The 20,987-nt window shown below is 36.0% G+C and overlaps 2 protein-coding genes across 2 annotated transcripts; both read right to left on the bottom strand.

Annotated features, from left to right (window-relative positions):
- Nucleotides 1–4,283: 4,283 nt before the first annotated feature.
- LOC116072106 (olfactory receptor 147) lies at nt 4,284–6,432 on the bottom strand. Its single transcript, XM_031343350.1, has 2 exons — nt 6,219–6,432; nt 4,284–5,241 (listed from the first exon to the last, which is right to left on the bottom strand). Exon 2 carries the CDS (start codon nt 5,232–5,234, stop codon nt 4,284–4,286), a length of 951 nt encoding a protein of 316 aa, XP_031199210.1. The 5' UTR covers nt 5,235–5,241; nt 6,219–6,432.
- Nucleotides 6,433–18,901: 12,469 nt separating this feature from the next.
- LOC116072522 (olfactory receptor 143-like) lies at nt 18,902–20,053 on the bottom strand. The gene has a single exon (XM_031343992.1). The coding sequence runs from the start codon at nt 20,045–20,047 to the stop codon at nt 19,097–19,099; it is 951 nt and encodes a 316-aa protein (XP_031199852.1). The 5' UTR covers nt 20,048–20,053; the 3' UTR covers nt 18,902–19,096.
- Nucleotides 20,054–20,987: the final 934 nt, after the last annotated feature.

Below are 20,987 nucleotides of genomic sequence, written 5' to 3'. Positions count from 1 at the left end.
TTACTGCTTCTGCCAAAATTCTATATCATGCTTGCAATGATATACTTTATCTATTTGGGATTGTAAGCTAAATTAAACCCCTTTTTATGTTTCTTTTGATCACATTATTTTAACATGGTATTATACTCACTCAGAACACATATTGCATATATATATATATATATATATATATATATATATATATATATATGCATCTGAGTGAGTTATCCACTGAGGCATAGGCAACTTATCAATGACTGCCACACAAAATCCAGCCTTTCACATACTGGACCATTACTACTTTCCTGACTTTCACTATTCTCCAGGCTAAATACATCAAACAGGGCATTTGAACTAACATGTAAATATGATTATTTTTGGACTCTATATAATTTTCTAGTTTCATACATTTAAAATTAAGTTTCACAATTTCATTTCTGTTAATGGCTGAGTAATATTCCATTGTGTATAGCTATCATGTTTCTATTACCTTTTCATTGTTGATGGGTTCATTGTTCATTGTCTACATTTCATTTTGTAGCTCTTGTTAATTGAGTGGGAATTAACATGCTTTTTAAAGTACCTTTTTGCAAGAAATAAAGTCGTTTTCATGTATGCCTGCCTTTTTATTCATAGCTGGCTTACATGGTGGAACTATGTGGTACTAGAAACTAGTTTCTAGTTTTGTGGGTACTGAAGATGTATTTCCACATTGGCTACATTAGTGTACCCTCTATGTCAACATTGTATAAAGGTTCCCCCTTTCCCACACCATGTCCATGCTTGTATTCCTTATGACTAGCAATATGACTGGAATGAGACAGATTAATAGAGTAGTTTTAATCTACATTCATGTGGTAGCTAAGTATGCTGAACACTTTTTAAAGTTTTTTTGGGAAGATTTGTTTATATGTTGGTTTTTTGTTTTTTAAAGAACTTCCTCTTCAATCCCATAGCCAATATATAAGTTGGGTTGTTGGTTTACTAAATGTTCAGGTTTCCTTACTCTTGTGTTTTTTAAATTTTTTAGTTGTTTTTAATTCTTTGTATATTTTAAGTATTTTTCTTCTCTTTTGTCTATTTTTAGAAAAAATTTTTATAACTCTTCCCAGATTTTCCTTAATATCTCCCTTCCCCCCTCTCTAATAAAATCCTCAAAAATTGAAGATCAAAACAAAATCAATAAAACAAAAATTATGAAACCAAACCAAAACACACAGAAAAATAGTGAAGTCTGTGTTATGTTAGCCAACTCCTCCTGGGAATGGGGCCTGACCTAGAATGTGACTCCATTGGAGAAAAGTGATTTTCCATTTCCTAGCAGGTACCAATTGCAAGTTCACTTCTTAGTCCAGTGTTAGTCTCTCTGTCTACTTTCTCTACTTGGTACAAAGGTTTTTCTCTGGTTTTAACTTGTACAAGTCCTATTTCTGGTCATATCACAACAGTCTTTGTAAGTTCATATGTATATCAGTCCTCTTGTATCTGGAAGGCACTCTTTCCTTGGAGTCATCTGGCTCTGGCTCTTACAATCATTCACCCTCCACTTCCACTTAGATCCCTGAGCCTTGCGAATGTAATTGGGACTGCCTTGAAGAAAGACAGAAGAAAGTTACTTGTTATCCTCCAGAACCAACAAGTACGGACCTACATATTGCTGAGGATACCGTTTGATTATGCCATTGGACATGAGGAAATTGAGCTGTTAGATGTTTTACTCCCTAGTAACTAGTCTTCTGGTGCTTAAAGGTACTTTGGATATTACTGGAGGGAAAAAAGTAATCAACCTCCCTCAGCTACTCACCCTATGATCTACAACAGTTAAAGGAACTGGTAGCTGCCAATGTAGCCCAATAAGAAATTTTCAGCACAAAGTAGGTTGATTTGCCTCAGAGGAGGAAAGAACAGGGCATAAAAGACAAAGACAGGAAATAGAGGACAATGGAGAAGGAAAAGGGAGGAAGAAGCGAGAGGAGTAAGGAATATTTGTTCCAGAAGGACAAAAGACTCCCTCTATATAGAAAAGAGACAGATGCGGCCCATAGCCAAATGTCAGTTTATAAAGGTAAAGGGAAAAACCCTATGTTAGGATGAGTTGATTAGTTGTGATTGGCATGTTAATTAAAGTGGCCACATGGGGAAGGGGAGTTCTGATTGCTGGATTTAAGTGTATTCAACAATAAAGTAGAATAAAGTGCTATTGACAGGAAGTGAATGTACTGAAGACCATCACAACAGATAAATTATGGGAATTCAGAAGCTGCCATAGTTTTCTTTCACTTTTAGACTCTAAATATTATAATATATCTATCTGTACAACTTGAAATAAGAAGTAAACCTATCTGATTAAAGGTGGAAGAAGTAAAGGAAGGATAGAGGAAAACTACATGATGGAATTATGGTACATATGAGTGAAAATGTATGTGAATCTCATCATTCTGTACAATTAATGTATGCCAAGAATATAATAAAAGAAGATGTGAATCTGAGAGGTAAACTCAATATGAAGACCTAGAGTTAATGAAATTTATCTGCCTTGCTTCTTCTATCTTGAACATTTTTCTATGAATCTAAATCAATTCTAATACTCAAGAATCATGTGGAAAATGCACCGGAAGCTAGTATTTAGCAGTTTAAACGCTAAAAATACTTTGAGTAAACTTGAAAAGTCAATAAATTATTCAAAAGTAAATGCAGAAAAGTGATTAGAAAATATCAGAGCTTCAGTAATACATTTAGTCATTTTTAGTCAACCTACTGAATGTTTTTTTAGTACTCAGAGAGAACAAAGTAGAAGAGACAAAAACTAAAAATTGTAGTTGAAGATACTTAAACATAAAAGTTAGATGTGTAATTATGAGACCCTGGGCTCTTCATAGTGTTTGATAGCAAAGTGACTGAATGAGCTTCTTACCCACTATTGTATCTGAAATACTGCTCCTAGGTTATTGAGACCTATCCTCCTATAAACACAGCTAGTTTACTAATGTTCTGCAATACTCTTTTATAAGACAACTACAATTTTCTTTATATATTTTATAAATCATTAACTGACCTGCTAGCTTATGTCTTATAAACATTTAAGAATTATATTTTGTGATGAAAATCATATAATAAGGTATCAATCATTTATCATATTAATAAATTTTTTTGTTTGAGGTGGAAAGATGGCTGTTTGTCAAAGTGCTTTTTACCTGAGCCTGCTGGCCTAGGTTATATCTTTTAAACTTATATAAGGTTGTACTGCTGATGTCAAGCATCTGCAATCCTGGTGAGCCTGTGGGAGGTGGAGACATGAGAATCCCTAGAAGCTCACATCGCTGCTAGCCTGGCTTACTCTGCACTAAAGGTAGCCTGCTTTGAGTAACTAGGGAAGATTAAAGTAACAGTTGAGGGTGAATCTCCAGTCTTCAATCAAATTTACAAACTATATATATTTATAAAATTTATCCAAAATTTAAAATATCACAGAAGATACAATTTATTTTTATTAAATATACTTAAAATAAAAGATATTTTAAATTACCAATGAAAATAAGATTGTTCTGAAGCACAAATCATCAGGCTCTGTACTTAAATATCAATGAATATGTCAACATTAATTAGAAGTCATGTATGTCCAAGATGAGTTTTTATGATTTTATTTGTAATTGAAAATAAAATCTTACATATTCTGTATATGACTAACAATGCTAAACAATAGATATCCACTATGTAGTGAGTAAATTGAATAAAATAAAAAAATCATCAACTGACATATTTATTATGTCAGATGATACAATATAATTATTCTTTGTAGCACAAGCATGTAAAATGTATTATTTATTTTATAAATTTAAAATATAAAAAAAATTAACCAGAGTCTCTATGCAGTGACTCAAATGTAATTTTCCTGATTGAAACCATATACACAATCTGGCTTCTGGCTGTCTTCTACAGAGTTCCCTATACTTTCGGTAACTATGACTTTACTACAAAATGAGAAAGCACCTACATTTTACATGTGGAAAGTTTCAAGGTTTTGTAACATAAAATTCACCTTTCCTTATGAAGGGAGAAATAGCCAAGGAAAAAGTACAGAGTAATCATGAAAATTATCTGTGTATTTATTGAACCATTAATATGATATCAATCAATCATTTGGATAAGCTGATAGGTATGCTGGAGTTACAGAAACAAGATGAAATTATCCATATTTTGTAAATGGAGTTTACCAACTTACACATTAGCATAAAAAATAGCTTCACTGAAAATACAAACAAAATTTTAGATCCTCCAATTTCTTACAGGATTATTGATTCTATTTAAAATCTGTCTTTTCTCTGAAACTTAGTCAATGATTTCCTTAGTGCCACCTTGACATCCTTGTTCCTCAAACTGTAGATCAGAGGGTTGAGCATGGGCCCAACATTAGTGTAGAAAACTGAAGATATTTTTCCTTGTTCCATAGATCCAGAAGAATATTTAAGATACATGAATGCAGCTGATCCAAAGAAAAGAGAAATTGCCATGATGTGAGAACTACAGGTGCTGAAGGCTTTTGATCTTCCTTGGGTGGATTTGATGTTTAGAATATTGGCAAGGATGAAAACATAGGAAATGAGGATGGTACAGCTGGGGACTGTGATGTTAATACCCACAACTATGAGAACCACAACCTCATTGACATAGGTGCTGGTGCAGGAAAGTTGGAGGAGAGGGAGAATGTCACACAAGTAATGGTTGATGACATTGGCATTGCAGAAGGTCAGTCTGAGCATGCAGCCTGTGTGGGCAGAGGCTCCAGCAAACCCCATGCCATAAGCAGCAAAAGATATCACAGAACAGACTTGAGGGGACATTGTGACCTTATACAGTAGTGGATTACAGATGGCCACATAGCGATCATAGGCCATTGAGGTCAACATGTAGCATTCAGAGATGACAAAAAAGAGAAAGAGAAACAGCTGAGTCATGCACCCCACATAGGAGATGGAATTCTTTTCAGAGACAAAGTTCATCAGCATTTTGGGGCTGAAGACAGAAGAGTAACAGAGATCAATGAAGGAGAGGTTGAAGAGGAAATAATACATGGGGGTGTGCAGGTGAGGATTGAGGCCAATCAGGGTAATCAAGCCAAAGTTTCCCACCACTGTGATTATATAGATTATTAGAAACAGGTAAAAGAGAGGCAGCTGGAGCTCTGGACGATCTGTCAAACCAGCAAGGATAAATTCTGTCACAGAAGAGCCATTTCCAATCATCATGCTTATCATTGAAAATCTAAAAGAGAAGAAAATTTTATTAATGGATGGATGAACTCTGTTCCAAGATGTTAACATTAGCTGAACTTAGCACAATGGACAAAAGTTATGCTTTGTCATCTGAATATAATATCATAATCTTCCATTATGGCAAAATATCAGTTACCCCATGCTTATCTTTATAACCTGAATACTACAATAATATTCTTCTATCCTTACCTCAGCCTATTGAGGTAGTGTGCCTGACATGCATGCCTATTCATTAATTAACTTAGGTAGTGGGATGTGGTTTACAAAAAACTGTCTCTTCAATCTGGTCCTTCAACTCTCATTCCTTTGTTCCATTAGACATGCTAGTTCTTCTGTGATATACATAAACAGTGAGTTCTGGTAGAGCGTCAGTCATGCAGATTCATTCCTCACAGTGTATGAGTCTCCATAGCACTTACTAGTAGACTCTATGAAACTAACAATTCATAGCAGGTATAGAGGATGTCCACAGTAGCTCAAGACTTATCTTTTTAATAATATAATATCTAATTATATTCTTCACTGTTTCTTCACATTTTCTAACTTCACACTAGGATGAAGAAAGGTTTTGCTTTCGATGGTTTACAAAAGCATGAAAGAGAAAATAGTAATTAACGTGGGTATGGGTTTCATTAATGATACATATTTTAATGCTCACACTATATGCTTATTATATATAAAATCTTTCTGTAGATGGTTCTTTCGTATTTTGTTTAAAATAAGAACCCACTGCCTGCTATGGTAGTTTTGTATTTCATGTGTCATCTGGAAATATTATGCTTATCTTTCTATTTGACCAAAGAGGAAACCAGCACAACAAAGAGTAAGTATATACAGGCAACAACAGAATCTGAGTTCTGTACGACTGATCCTTTGTTTGTTCTTGTTTGTTTTTCAGTGTAATAAGTACTCTCTTTTTTACACACAAAAGGAATTGCAGACATGAATAGGAATGAATGAACTCACCTTTCCTTGTTTTTGAAGAGTTCTTTCTCTATACCTCACCAGAGGTATATCCAGAACATAGAATTGGCATCAAATACCAATTAAAGGTGGCCAGAAGTCATCACAAAATCCTATGTGATAAAAGTGTCATAGCACAGGTCTCATGATTTGAGACTCACTCTGAGATATGAATAACACTTCTAAGTAGTCATTTTACCAAAATTGGTGAAGGAAATTCACATATATCAATCCAGAGCTACCACTTAAATAGAGTGCACAGACTGCTGGTAATCTTTTAGACCTTGTTAGAAATCCAGGAACATGTACCCCCTAAGGAACACTCCAAGGTGATCAAGTAGGAATGGAAAAAAACAATATTTACATTTAAATCCCACTTCATCATAGTACACTTAATATTTTCACCAGGGATTGTCTTAGACTACTGGGTATAGACTTATAAAGATGTAAATACAATTAACACCATTAACATTTTTACTGATTCTACATACAAAGTAAATTAGTTTTAGACAAAATCTGTATCTGATCAATGTAAATTTTATTTGTTATGCTCATTTTAGTAAATTTATATCATATTTATTATACAAAGTAAAAATTACATCTAGTAAACTTTGAACATATTCACTTCATATCACTTCTATTTTGCATCTCCAATTTTTTTCTCTTCTACAATGCTAACAGTACTCAGTTCACATTTGTACCCTTTTATATTTTTCTATAGAACACACAGCATGTTGATCTTCAGTTCCATCCATATTTTATACAAATAAAATAATTGCTATACTATTTATTAAAGAAGCAATAAACCTACACAGTATATGATTCCATGTGATCTTTTACATGCATAAGTTACATCTAAATCAAGCATGGAAATAGGTAATTTGTTCTTAGGCATTGCTACTTTATAAATACATAAAGTTGGAATGCTCTTTTACTTCATGACACTTTAGTTATCTTGCATTGTTCAGATAAATCTTTAGCCATAATAGAATATTGTTAAATAAGTAAGATAGATTGATATTTGTGAGCAACCATTTCAAGAAAACATGACTTCACAATTTCCACATATATATGGAGATATACTTATGGAAACATATGTACTTTTTATATTTTTAAATTTTTTATATTTTTATATTTTAAATAAAACTTGATACACTGAATATATTTTAATGTAAAAGCTTAAACATAAAACTACATGAAAACACTGCTAGATTTAGTGTTTGAAGGTCATTACCAATACATTCTTTGTTAATTTTAATACACAAGTAAGCAGAAATTTAAATTTCCTGAAAACTATATTTTAAGGTATATTATTAAATTTTTATTTACTACAGTTGCTTCTTTCAGTCAATAAACTATCTGTTAATTTTATTTATTTTATTAGAATTATATTATATTAATGTATATATTAATACTTAATATATGCAAGTCAATTTGGGAATTTAAAGAAAGTTAAATAAGTAATTAATACGTCAAACTCTGTTCTTTTGTGCTATTTGTAATAGGTGAGTTAACTGTAGTTAGAGGAAGCATAAGTGCTCATGTACAGAATACAGTAAGAATTCAGTATCTATTGATGCACATTTGACCAAATATATCTCACAACAGTCCACAAAGATATCTGAAGTCTGTCAACTTTCAATAAAAGGGAAATATTTCAGTAGTTGAAAATATTGCGACTCCCCTAAACACAAACACACACACACACATACACACACACACACACACCACAGGGGCTTACACACTAATGCATGAGATAATTTTTATTACACTAAATATAAGTTCTGAAAAGAGAAAGCGACTATTTTTGTTGACTGGATAGACTATGGTCACATTTGTGTGGGACGCTATGCAACCATGTTTGGAGGATTCAATGGGAAGAGAGAAAAGAACTATTTGCTAAAGGCATACAGGGTGGTTGGGAACTGAAGCCCTAACTTCTTGGACTGATATGAGATAAGGAAATCAAAAAGATTCTTAAAATTATTGAATAGGAATTTGCATAAATTTTTTAAAGTGACATAAAAATATTTTTCACCTAATTTCTGCTTATACTGACATTGGAAGTCTAAAACAATAGCAAAAGAAAGAAACTGACATTGGTGTAATATTAACTAAACCACAAATATTGTTCAGCTTTCAGGAACACTGTGTGTGAAAGGGTATAGGTATGTTTGGGTGTGTTTTTAGTCTCTCATTTGTGGAATTCAATCCTAAAAATATTGCTATCAACCTGACTACAACCCTAATACAATATAATTCTACCAAAATAGAACAACAACCACAAAAAAGTTATATCCACAGTTGTAATTTTGTCATCTTATTGTCTGACATCTAATGATCTCATCACCATCTCTACACTATGACTAATTTAAGGATGATACATGGACTCCTACACCATGTGACCTCTGGAGATGCTCTCAGAGATTGATGGTTATATTAGTTGGTTTTGTTTAGTTTTACTTTGTTTTGTTTTTCACTACACATAATGTCTTTCAAGTCTCATTAATCTGTGGCATGTGTGAAAAACTAGTTGCTTCAATTGCTGAAAACATTCTATTTATGATAATCCAAGTTTTCCATTCTAGTGAGACAAACATTAAGAGTACTTCATCCTTGTACCATCACAAGGCTTTGTGTGTGGATAATATTTCAAAAACAGAGACTGGAGTAAGACAGTTGAGTCTATTAGCATTAGCATATTCAAGTCAAGAGAAGCTCAGTTCTGGAAACTGGTGATAAGAGATGGCACGTTAGGACTTCATCTCCCCTATGATTTGGAGACTTCATTATGATTGCCTTCATATATTTTAGGAATGATACACTGCATTAGGTTTCCACACCACCTCTCAATTCTAGCTGTCTCTCTATGAATTCTTTTCCCCTTCCCACCTGATCCTCCTGTTCCATCCTCTCTGCTACCAGTTCACCTGTGTATCATATTCTAGTCCCCCTTCCTAGGGAGATCTATGTGTCAACTGCAGTCCTTTCTGGTATGCAATCCTTTCTAAACTTTCTGAGTCTACATATTAGAGCCTGCTTATTATTTACTTAATGGCTAAAACACATATAAGCAAATACATGCTATATTTATCTTTTGTATCTCGCTTATCTCTCATAGTGTGAATTTTCAAGTTCTATCCATTCCTTTACAAATTCCATGATGTCATTTTTTAAATAGTTCAGTAATATCACATTGTGTAAATGTACCACCTTTTTCCTTTTTATCTATTCTTCTGTTGAAGGTCATCAAAGGTGTTTCCAATTTCTGGCTACTGTGAATAGAGCAGCAATGACCATGACTTAGCAAGTGTTCTTGTGGTAGAGTAGAACATCCTGTCGGTATATGTCCTAGAGTGATATAGTTGGATCATCATGTAGGTTGATTCTTAACATTGTGAGAAAGCTGAATTCTGTAGTTGATGTACAAGTTTGCAGTCATACCAGTAACAGAAATGAATTTTCCTTACTCCATGTCTTTGTCAGCATGAGCTGTCATGTGTGTTAAAGTTCTCACCATTCTGACAGGTGTAATCACAAAATAGTTTTTGATTGGTATTTCCCTAATGACTGAAGATGTTGAACTATTTTTTGTTTCTCAGCCATTTGAGTTTACTCCACTGTAAGTTTTCTATTTTGATCTGTACCCAAGTTTTAAATTGAATTATTTGGTTTTTAATATCCAATAGTAATGGTATTTAATAGTTTCTTGAATTATTTATATTTTTTATATTAGTCCTCTGTCAGATGTTGAGTTGGTAAAAATATTTCCCAGTACTGTTTGAATGATGTTGTTCTTTCCTTTACAGAAGCTTTTCAGTTTCATGGCATCCCATTAATTATTAGTTCTTGATTGTAGTATCCATTAGAAATTCATTTCCTGTGCCAGTACTTGCCTGGCTTATACAAAATTGAGTTATTGGCCCAAAGATGTCTACAAATAACTTTGCCATAAACTTTTGAGCCACAATTATGTCCTGTTTGCAAAATATCCTAAAGCAATGGAGGCACAAATCTTTTGAAAGTAAGCAACTATTGACTGATTTGACTTAAGGCCCCATACCCTGAAATGGGAGCCATACCCAATACTTCTTGTTGATCAAGAAACAGAGCTTTGATAGTCTAGAGACCTAGGATAATTCCAAGTATTAAAAAGTAGCAAAAATAATGAATGACTTATTGTCATTTTTCTTCTGTGCTCATAGATCAGGATTTTTGTCAGCAATCATCAAAGAAGCTTCCTCTTTCACCATCTGAGAACAAATAGACATAGACCCACACATTATACAGAGAAAGATAGAGACCTTAGAACAATAAGTGTTAAAAGGAATGTCTACATCAAATCCCTTCCTTAGAGCTCAAGGAACACAGCAGAAGAGGAGGCAGAAAGAGTGTAAGAGTCAGAGGAGATGGAGGATACCAGTAGAAGAAAGTCCTTTAAATCAACAGCTGAACTCACAGAGACAGAGTAGATTGCCTGCATGGGTTTGGACCAGGTCCTCTGAACACATACATATATGTGTGTGAGTGTGCGCGCGCGCGCGCACACACACACACACACACACACACATACACACTTAATCAATTTTATAGGACTTCAGAGTGTGTGAACAAGTTGATATCTGAGTCTTCTGACTTCTCTTGCATGCTTCTTTCTGTTGGTTTGCTTTGTCTAACTAGAATGTGATGCTTATTGTTATATTTTATTATATTTTCTTTTGTTATGTTTTGTTACTATTTCTTAGAGATTTGTTGTTTTCTAATGAGAGACAGAAAGGGAGTGGATCTGGATGGGAGAAGAGGAAAAGAGGAACTGGGATGATTTGAGGGAGGGGAAACTTTAATCAGGATATATAATATGAGAAAAAATTTATTTTCAATAAAAGAAAAAAATAGTGGGAAAAAGAATTAAACACAACTGAGCTCAGAGCTTTTCCATAATTACTTTGTTAAAACCATATTTATTACTTATAATCATATCAAACATGAACAAGGAATTGAGAATTTAAACTGTGAATAATGAGAAAATCAGTATATATACATATATGTATATATATGTATGTGTGTATATATGTATGTATATGTATATATGTATATATACACACCAAAATGTATATAGGATACTGCTGTTGCCCTTAGTTATCTCCCAGAAGTTACAAATAAAACGCCTTGATGAAGACACCACATACTTCAGACACAAACATGAAAGAATTGATCAGTATCTGAACTGAAAGCCTACCCCATAAGGACTAGCTTTCCTGGTACTACAAAGTGTTATTTGAGTAGCTGTGGAAGAGAAGCAGACACTAATCTGACCCAGCAGTGAGCCCTATGGATCACAACAATGACCAACATGGCAAGACACTCCTTAAAATGAAAAGTAGCACCTCATATCTAGGAGGTAACCAGAAGCTTTCTAAATGGACTTTAGGTCGGCCCAATAGGAGAGAATTATGCTTGATAGTAGAAACCTAGCCAATACCCAGAGCTAGTGAGGTGATAGCTCTTAAAGCAGAACATAAAATCACTACTTTACTAAAACAGCATAATTCTTACCTGCATTCTAACTACTTATCCTTGTACCCGCCAATATGTACAGCTTTCCCCACCCTTCAAAGAAGTTTCTCTTTGCAGTAAAGATCACTATGCAAAACTACAAATAGTCAAAATGTAGAGAACAATTGATCTTTAGTTCCAAGTCCCAACTTATAAATATGCAACAAAATTCCTGCACCTAAAGCTCAGAGAATTTAGCCCAAAATATTAGCCCAAAAGCTCAGAATACCCAATATACAATTTACAGGCCATATGAAGCTCAAGAAGAAGGAAGACCCAAGTGTAGATGCTCCGGTCCTCCTTAGAAGGGGGAACCCAATACTCACAGGAAGAAATACAGAGACAAAGTGTGGAGCAGAGACTGAAGGAAAGGCCATCTAGAGACTGCCCCACCTGGGGATCCATCCCATATACAGTCACCAAACCCAGACACTATTGTGAATGGCAACAAGTGCTTGCTGACAGGAGCCTGATATAGCTGTCTCCTGAGAAGCTCTGCCAGAGCCTGACAAATAAAGAGGTAGCTGCTCTCAGCCAACCATTGGACTGAGCACAAGGTCTCTATTGGAGAAGTTAGAGAAAGGACTGAAGGAGTTTAAGGGCTTTGCAACCCCATAGGAAAAACAACAATATCACATATAGTAGAGGACTTTCGGGTCTGTGTTCATTCAGATATAATACACCTAGACCTCATTAGACTGGAGGCCCTAGGGAGTTTAGAGGTCAGGTCTGGTGAAAGGTAGGGATATGGAACAATCAGAGGGTGGATGGGGGGAATAAAATATGGAGTGTAAAAACATAAAAAAAAAATAAAAATAAATGAATAAATAAATAAAAATAAATAAATCTCCCCCTTGCTCCAGCTTACGAGATTCATATGTTGCATAAACTGAGCCCAGTCATGATTGCAGCTAAGTTCCACAGAGCATTGTATCATCTGTCACCTGGTGAGACCACTTTTGTCATGCAGTATGTTTACAGAAGTGTTACTCTAAATGACAGGCAAGCAGACTTTGTTGCCCTGAGATCAAATTTACATTTAGGGCAAGCAGGTTGTATCTCTATGATAAAAATGATATTTCATTTTTTTCTGGATCTATTACTTTTGAATTGAATTGTGGAGCGCTGCTGCCGCACCTTAAAGATGGTACCTGCCATTCTTCTGCTAAGGAGTAAACAAGTCCTTATTTGGCAAGAGGGTTACATCTGCCAGTGGTCTGATCTTTTGTCATGACTCTGTAGCCAATGATAGCGCAAGACGTGGTATGGGCTCATGGGCAGTCCTACGAAGGGTATTTAAGTAACACTCACAGACCATTTGGGGCACACCTTCAAATCTCATGTAACTAACAGCTCCTGAGTAAACTGTTGCTGGAAGGAACTGGTGTGCTAGTCTTTCTTCCCTGCTAGCCAGGGTGATCGGCGTGGCACAACTGGTGGCCCATACGGGGAATCCTTTAGATTTCCCGGAGTTCCAGAACCAGTAGCAGACAGGGCGATCAATTGGAAAGTGGCCGGTAAGTGGGGCCTGTCAGTAGAAAGGTCCTCAGAAGGAGGCTTCATCTATTAAGGTCCTTGGAAGGAGGCTTCATACATAAGGATCTCGGGAGTAGAGACAATAAAATAAGGTCTCCGGGTTAGAACAATAAAGACCTGGGAAGTAGAGGCTATAAAGAGTAGTGAACTGAAAGTAAAAGTAACAAAAAAAGGGTAACAAAAATAACCATGGGCGCTTTGTTTTCAATTTTTTCTGGCTCTCCTAGAGCTGTTAATGTTAAACTCAATTTTTTGACTCTTTAAAAACTGTTAAGATCTGTGTAGAAGCTCGTTAAGAACAAAATGGAAGATCAGCATTGTTTTAAGGCTGTGGAACAACAGCTGCCTTCAGCAAGCAGCCCTATGCGGGGGTGAGAGAATTCAGCTTGGGAGATACTAGCTACCTGTTTCTGATTAATGTTAACCCTGGCAGCAGCTTGGTATCCCTGAGAAACCCAAGACCTTAGGGAACTAAAGAAAACAGTGACAGAGGATGGCTCTCATTCACCCGGGGTAGAGACCGCCCTTGAGGGCTTTGCCCACCAGGCTCTCACCCTCAGAGATTGGAGGGAGGTGATCAAGGCTGTGTTCCCCTCACCCATGTTCCTTAAATAGATGACCTTTTACCAGGAAGAGTGCCAAGTACAGAGAGAACAGAACCAACATTGTATCTTTAAGGGAAGAAATGTTTCAATTCGATTGTTTGGCACAAATCCTCAGTCTATAGTTGGACCTGTTAGTTCTAAGGTGTGTGAGATAGAGGAGTCAGCCCAATTTAAAGAGAGCTGCCTAGAAAATCAGAAGTGTTGTAAAGTAGTTGAAGAAGGGCAGACAGCTCTAGAACAACTGAAAGAAGAGCAGTCAGTGAAATCAGGAAAGGAGAACTCAGGCACAGATTGGTCTGGTACAGATGAGGAATTACAAGATCTAATTGAGAGGATAGAGAAAAGCTCCCTTAAGAAGAAGCGGAAGAAAAGGGGGCCAGAGACTGAAAAAGGCCCCCCAGGCTGCATGCTGTTAGCACCTCCCCATATAATCCAATCAACAGTAGGGGTCCAAGACTCTTCTTTTACCCAGAGGTTTGGCGAGGGGTGAGATCAGAGCTCCAGCTCACCTGCCCAGTTTTTCAAGATGCTCAATCCTTCTTTAGAGAGCATCCTGTGATCTTTCCAAAGATTATTACATCAACTACCCTTATAGTTGGGGCCTCAAATATGTTTACTGATGGTTCTAAAACAGGCTCTGAGACCTATTTGGTAGAAGAAACAAGAGCCCGTATTATGTCAATTCTCGCCAGACTCTCCTCAAGTAGTTGAACTCAGAGAGCCCTGAATGCTCAGTTAAAGGGTGGCCTTTTGATTTTGAATCAACGTATTGATTTGGTACAGGAACAAGTTGATACTTTATGACAGCTGGCCCAGCTTGGGTGTGAGTGGAAAATGAGAGGCCTGTGTGTTACTTCGGTCCCCTATAATAATATATCTCATGCAACTAATCTTTCCAGGCATTTGTCCCAGTATCATACAGGAAATTGGTCAGGAAATTTGATAATTTAATGCAGAATTTAAGGATGGCGATTGTAACTATCAACTCCACTCATTTGGATATCTCCATGACTGAGAGACTGACTACGTGGATTCATCAAGCAATGATTCATCTTAAAGAGTGGGCGGGAATAAGAGTGCTAGCTGTTGCCCTTGTAGGTGTCTGTGCACTCTGCCTATTTTGCATCTGTCGGATGGCAAGAGCCCAGAGACGTGAGAGGGCTCTGGTGGTGTGTGCCTTTCAAGCCATTGAGGCTGGTGTATCTCCCCAAGCATGGTTGTTGGCATTGAAACAGTAACCACTTGTAACCCTATAAGTCTCCTAGGCTTGGACAGCCCTTGCACCCCTGGAGGCCTACAGGCATCATTGCACATGGGATGGGTGTCCAGCCTGTTTCCTGGGACTCAGCTTTTGCACCTGGTGGGCTTTGCCCATTGCACCCAGTAGAGTGAGTGCCATGGTTTAAGCCTGTCTGCCCTTGATCGTGAGATCCTACATAATGGAACTCGTTTGATCGAACAGTAACTGCTTATCCTATTAAAACAAAAAGGGGGAACTGTGGAGCACTGCTGCCGCACCTTAAAGATGGTGCCTGCCATTCTTCTGCTAAGGAGTAAACAAGTCCTTATTTGGCAAGAGGGTTACACCTGCCAGTGGTCTGATCTTTTGTCATGACTCTGTAGCCAATGATAGCGCAAGACGTGGTATGGGCTTATGGACAGTCCTATGAAGGGTATTTAAGCAACACTCACAGACCATCTGGGGCACACCTTCAAATCTCATGTAACTAACAGCTCCTGAGTAAACTGTTGCTGGAAAGAATTGGTGTGCTAGTCTTTCTTCCCTGCTGGCCAGGGTGATCAGCGTGGCACATTGAATTACCTCATAGAGAGAGGAAAGAGTTTCTAAAGACTCAGTTTTATCTGAGTCTGTCGCTAATTATTTTAATTATAAATATTATTAAATCCAGAGCTAATTTAAATGCTAAATTATTTCATTTACCTAGATTAATGAAAGCAATTAAACTTGTAAAATAAGCCCATTTGCTAAGATGATAGCTCAGTAGATAAAGCACTGGCCTTGTAAGAGTGAGGACTGGAGGTCAAACCACCACATAATTTCCACATGGGAACCTTAATCTGCCTGTAGTTGTAGTACTCAGAAGGTAGAGACAGCTAGCTATCCAGACAAGCTGTATTGCTGAGTTCAGACATCAAATGAGATATTCTAACTCAATGAATACTTGGATAATGATGGTGAAAATCTCCTGATAGCCACCCCAGGCATTTACATACACATACATGTACATTCACACCTTGTATGTCCATATACTCATATGAACACTACCTGTACGCACATGCAAATGGTATAAATAAATAAGCCCATTTACTTCACAGAACAATGCCATACTATGTTCTGATTTGTTTTCCACCAGGTTATGTTGAGTAGAAAAGAATTCGCATTGGCATTTCATATATTGAACTTAAAACTCAACATTTACTTTTTTTTAAAGTGCATTTTAGGTTTGTGTTTTACATGCTTGACCCTGTGTCCTTAAGAAATGTTACATGTCAATTAAAACATGTGTATGTAAATATATTTAAAATCATTTTTTACAAATATAATTTGTCATGTTAAGTAAGAATAAAACAATTTTTTAAAAAAATTATAGAATATTCTTGAGAAGGCAACTTTAATCACATTTGCTGAAATAATCATATAAATATTATAATAAATAAAAATGGTCCACATTACTACAAATAATTTTATTCAGATTGATTCAAACATTTAACTGGTATAATTTCTCAGTCAACATTTTCAAACAAACATCTCTTTAAATATGATCTACACATGTAAAAAAAAAATCATAGTTTAAAGATTCATCTTATTTCAAGTGCACATTCCACTATTTTTTTTATACTATTGACTCAGAACTGAATCAGTTGATCCTGGTGGAAAATGTAAGGTTACTGATACTCAGGCAACTCATAATATACACTTCCTTAAGAATATGTTACTAGTAAATGGTCCCTGAAGAAAGAAGGCTTTATGCAGATTAATTGCTTGTCAGTGATAGGGATTCAGTGAACTATTGTCCACCACGGGCTAGGCTTATTGGTGATGCAGGAACACTCTGGTCTCCCATATTTCTGTCAGTATCACATCATCTAGACTTCTGTGAGCAATGCTCCAAAATTCATCTTTTTACCAGATTGACTTGTGTTCGATTGTTTCTTTGATCTGTTGTTGGTCTGTTTCTTTGGTCTGGCTAAGTCATCTTTCTTTACAAGTAAATATCTCACATGGAATAGGCTCCCTAAATAAGAGAATATTACTCCTTGGAAAGACTTATTCAATCTCAGACTCACCATCTGAGAAAAATGATCTATAAACATTTAAAAAAAAAGATGAAAATATTACTCTGTCTCCCATGCCTTTGCCACTTTATTTTTTCTTTTCTTTTTTTTTAGCTCTGTACTCAATTTTTTTTCTTTTAGATATTTTCTTTATTTACATGTAAATTTCTCCATTCCCAGTTTCCCTTCCAAAAAACAAAGAAACAAACAAAAAAACAAAAACAAACCCCTGTTGCCTCCCACTTCCCCATGCCTGCCACCCCGCCCTCTCCCACTTTCTGGCCCTGGCATTCCCCTACACTGGGGCACAGAAACTTCACAGGGCCGAGGTCCTCTCCTCCTATTGATGATTGAATTTGCAATCCTCTACTATACACATGCTGCCTGAACAATCAGACCCCTCCATGTGCAGTCTTTGGTTGGTAGTTGAGACCCTGGGAGCTCTGAGGGTACTACTTAGTTCATATTGTTGTTCGTCCTAAGGGGCTGCAAACCCCTCAGCTCCATTGGTCCTTTCTCTAACTCCTTCACTGGGGACCCTGTACTCAGTTCGATGGATGGCTGTGAGCCTCTACATCTGTGTTAGTCAGGTACTGTCAGATGCCACTTTAATATGTACAATGTAAGAACATGTACATTTTAAATATTAGATCCTAAATATCCATTATTTCTATAATAAGCAATATTGCTCAGTTTATTTTTTGACAGAATCCCAACCTTTGAAATCATTATGAAACAACTATATAGAAGGACTATCTGGTTTTTCACAATCATTTGCTTTTACATTTCTTTGTGAAATGCACAATGGGTGTGATAGTAGTCCCTGATTCAGAAGATGTGTGGCCTTAAAAAGTCATGTACCTATTTACTTATCCAGATGTCAGATACATGTTGAAATAACAATATAACTATATATATATATATATATATATATATATATATATATATATATATATATATATATATATATATATATATTGTCCCTGAGAATCAAACTCAAGCAAAATCATGTATGTGCTTTATCTCTATCCTTAAGTGTACTTGTGGTTTGGTTTTCAGAGGAAGCAAACAACTTGTTTTTCCAAACTGCATTCTTCATATATAAACAACACAAGAAATAAATGGCTTTGTGTTCTATAGCCAGGAATGTAATCATTTTAAAAACAATCATAGACCAATCCATATATCAGAAAAAGACAGTGACAATTTCAACTCAGTTCAACAAGGCAATCAGATTGTCTGTGTATTATTAAAATTGTGGTGGTAGACAAGGCTGATATCGTCCTCAGAGTCTTGTAAAAATCAAATACTATTTGAATAAAGTACAGATTTTTGTTATTGATGTGAAACTAAAAGTCTAAACTAAGAAAAACTCTCTAAAGATCCCAACATAATCTTGAAAATTTGACAATTATGCTACATCTACATAATTATCCTCTTTAATATCAACTGAGTAACTTAAATAAAACTCCTTGTTGTCTAAGGAAACAAACAAGCAAAGAATATCAAAATTGTCTCAGAAATACAAGCAAGAAAGAAAAATGTCATAACAAACACAGTTTATGAAGTTATGCACAGAGAAGGCATACAGCAATAAGTCATAGGTATTATCTTTAGGAGAATAAAGAAAAACCTGAGACTGGGTCTTGGTCTGATATTGCCAGTGATCAACATCTTGGAGCCATATGAAGATGAAAAAAACTGATGGAAATAAATAGACACAAGAGTTACATTTCATAGTAGCAGGAATAAAGAGATTACAGTGAAAATCTTTTCCAGACCCAAGAGAGAGTAAAAGAAAACAGAACAGAAGAATGTAATTAAAAAGTCAAAGAGAGAGGATATGGCAATGCAGTGAGGTGGGACTATAAAAGGACAACTATTCATTCAGCTTGTGACTCTTTTCATTGTTCTCTTCACAGCAAGCTTGACATCCTTGTTTCTGAGACTGTAAATGAGAGGATTCAGCATGGGTACCACAAGAGTGTAAAATATTGATAAAAATTTCCCCTGTTCCACAGTCTCAGCAGATGATGGCTTGATATATGCAAGTAGTCCAGATCCATAAAATAGGCTAACAGTTATGATGTGAGACCCACAAGTGCCCAGGGCTTTGGACCAACCCTTACCTGATGACATATGAAGGATATTGGAAAGGATCATAGCATATGAGACTAAGATAACAAGGCTAGACAAAATGATAATTGTTCCAACTACAGCAGAGCTCACAAGCTCATTGACATAGGTGCTAGTACAAGAGAGCTGAAGGAGGGGGAAGATGTCACACATGTAGTGGTTGATGATGTTTGAATTACAAAAACTGAGCCTGATCATAAACCCTGTGTGAGCCAGGGCACCAGCAAAACCCATCAAGTAAGAACTGAACACCAGCAGACAGCAGATCTTAGGGGACATGACTGTTGTGTATTGGAGAGGACGACAAATGGCCACATAACGATCATAGGCCATGGCTGTCAGCACATAACATTCAGAGTTTACAAAAAAGCAGAAGAAAAACAGCTGACTCATGCATCCAGCATAGGAGATAGTGTTCTTCTCTGAAACAAAACTCATCAGCATTGTGGGGTTACAAACAAATGAATAACAAAAATCAATGCAGGAAAGATTGAAGATGAAAAAGTACATGGGAGTGTGAAGATGTGAATTTAGGCAAATGAGATTCATTAAGCTCAGATTTCCCACCACAGTGGCTATGTAGTTTAGCAAGAAGAGGACAAACAGGGGCAACTGGAGCTCTTGTTGAACTGTTAACCCCATAAGAATGAACTCGGGCACTGAAGAGTTACTTTCTGTAACCATTTGCTTCATGACTTGCATCTGTAATAATAAGAGAATAAAATGTCATTAATAGGTATCCCATCTTTGATCCCAGAGTGAGAACTGGAGTTCCTGCTTATTAAGTTTGGTGCTTAGTGAACACACAGTGAGGCATACAATAGCATTACTGCTCATGTTTTTTCTTCAAAAAGCCCCATTTCTTCTTTCCTCACCCACATTTTATCTCCATGCACCCAGAAAAAAATGCAGACAGAACTCTCCAATGTCTCTGAACTTTCCTTTACTTGATTTTCCTAGACTTTCTTAGGAATTAGGGTAGAAAAGTGTAAGATGTAACAAACCCATAGAGGTTGGAAGAGAAATTTTAAGGCAATGAATGTTAACTGCTCACCTTGATTTTCTGGAGCCTTCTCTGCTATCAAAATGTATGATGTATTTCCCTTCACTGTCCTGAGAGGTTTGAAGTTAAAAATAATGAAGCCAGTTATAATTATTAGTATAGATATGCTTATGATATACTAGGATAGCACAACAGGGAGTAACCTGAATCTGTATTTGAGAACTTGACCAGAAATTTAATTTTACATAAAGGAAAGAAAATCATTGTCTTCTATGAGTCTCTAAAACATTACTTGAGTTAAATGAGAATATGTATTGTAAGATCAGGATTCCTGAGAAAATTCATTAGTAGTCCTTGAAATTATTCCCTTTGTTATGGGACTTCTCATATTGAGTGAGCCCTTGAGAGTAGATGTCACTGAGCTTGTGTTTGCATCCAGCGTGATAACTAGTGTTGGCTGTTTAGAAATAATATAATTTCCCAGTAGAAGTACCTGAGCCTCTGGGCTGAATTTTGACTAGTCTTCTTTCTTATCCACTCATTATACTTCTAATAATTCTAAAATAAATGCCCAGGGACATGCCCTCTTGACATTTGTAATTTTCCTATGATTGCAGTAATAAACAGAGCATTGAGTAA

The sequence above is a fragment of the Mastomys coucha genome, unplaced genomic scaffold, assembly GCF_008632895.1.
Source record: "Mastomys coucha isolate ucsf_1 unplaced genomic scaffold, UCSF_Mcou_1 pScaffold23, whole genome shotgun sequence".
Lineage (NCBI taxonomy): Eukaryota > Metazoa > Chordata > Mammalia > Rodentia > Muridae > Mastomys > Mastomys coucha.
This window is presented reverse-complemented; position numbering and strand designations above follow the sequence as displayed.

Coding starts and splice junctions, on each gene's coding strand:
- LOC116072106 (XM_031343350.1), bottom strand. CDS start 5,234: ATGATAAGCATGATGATTGGAAATGGCTCTTCTGTGACAGAATTTATC.
- LOC116072522 (XM_031343992.1), bottom strand. CDS start 20,047: ATGCAAGTCATGAAGCAAATGGTTACAGAAAGTAACTCTTCAGTGCCC.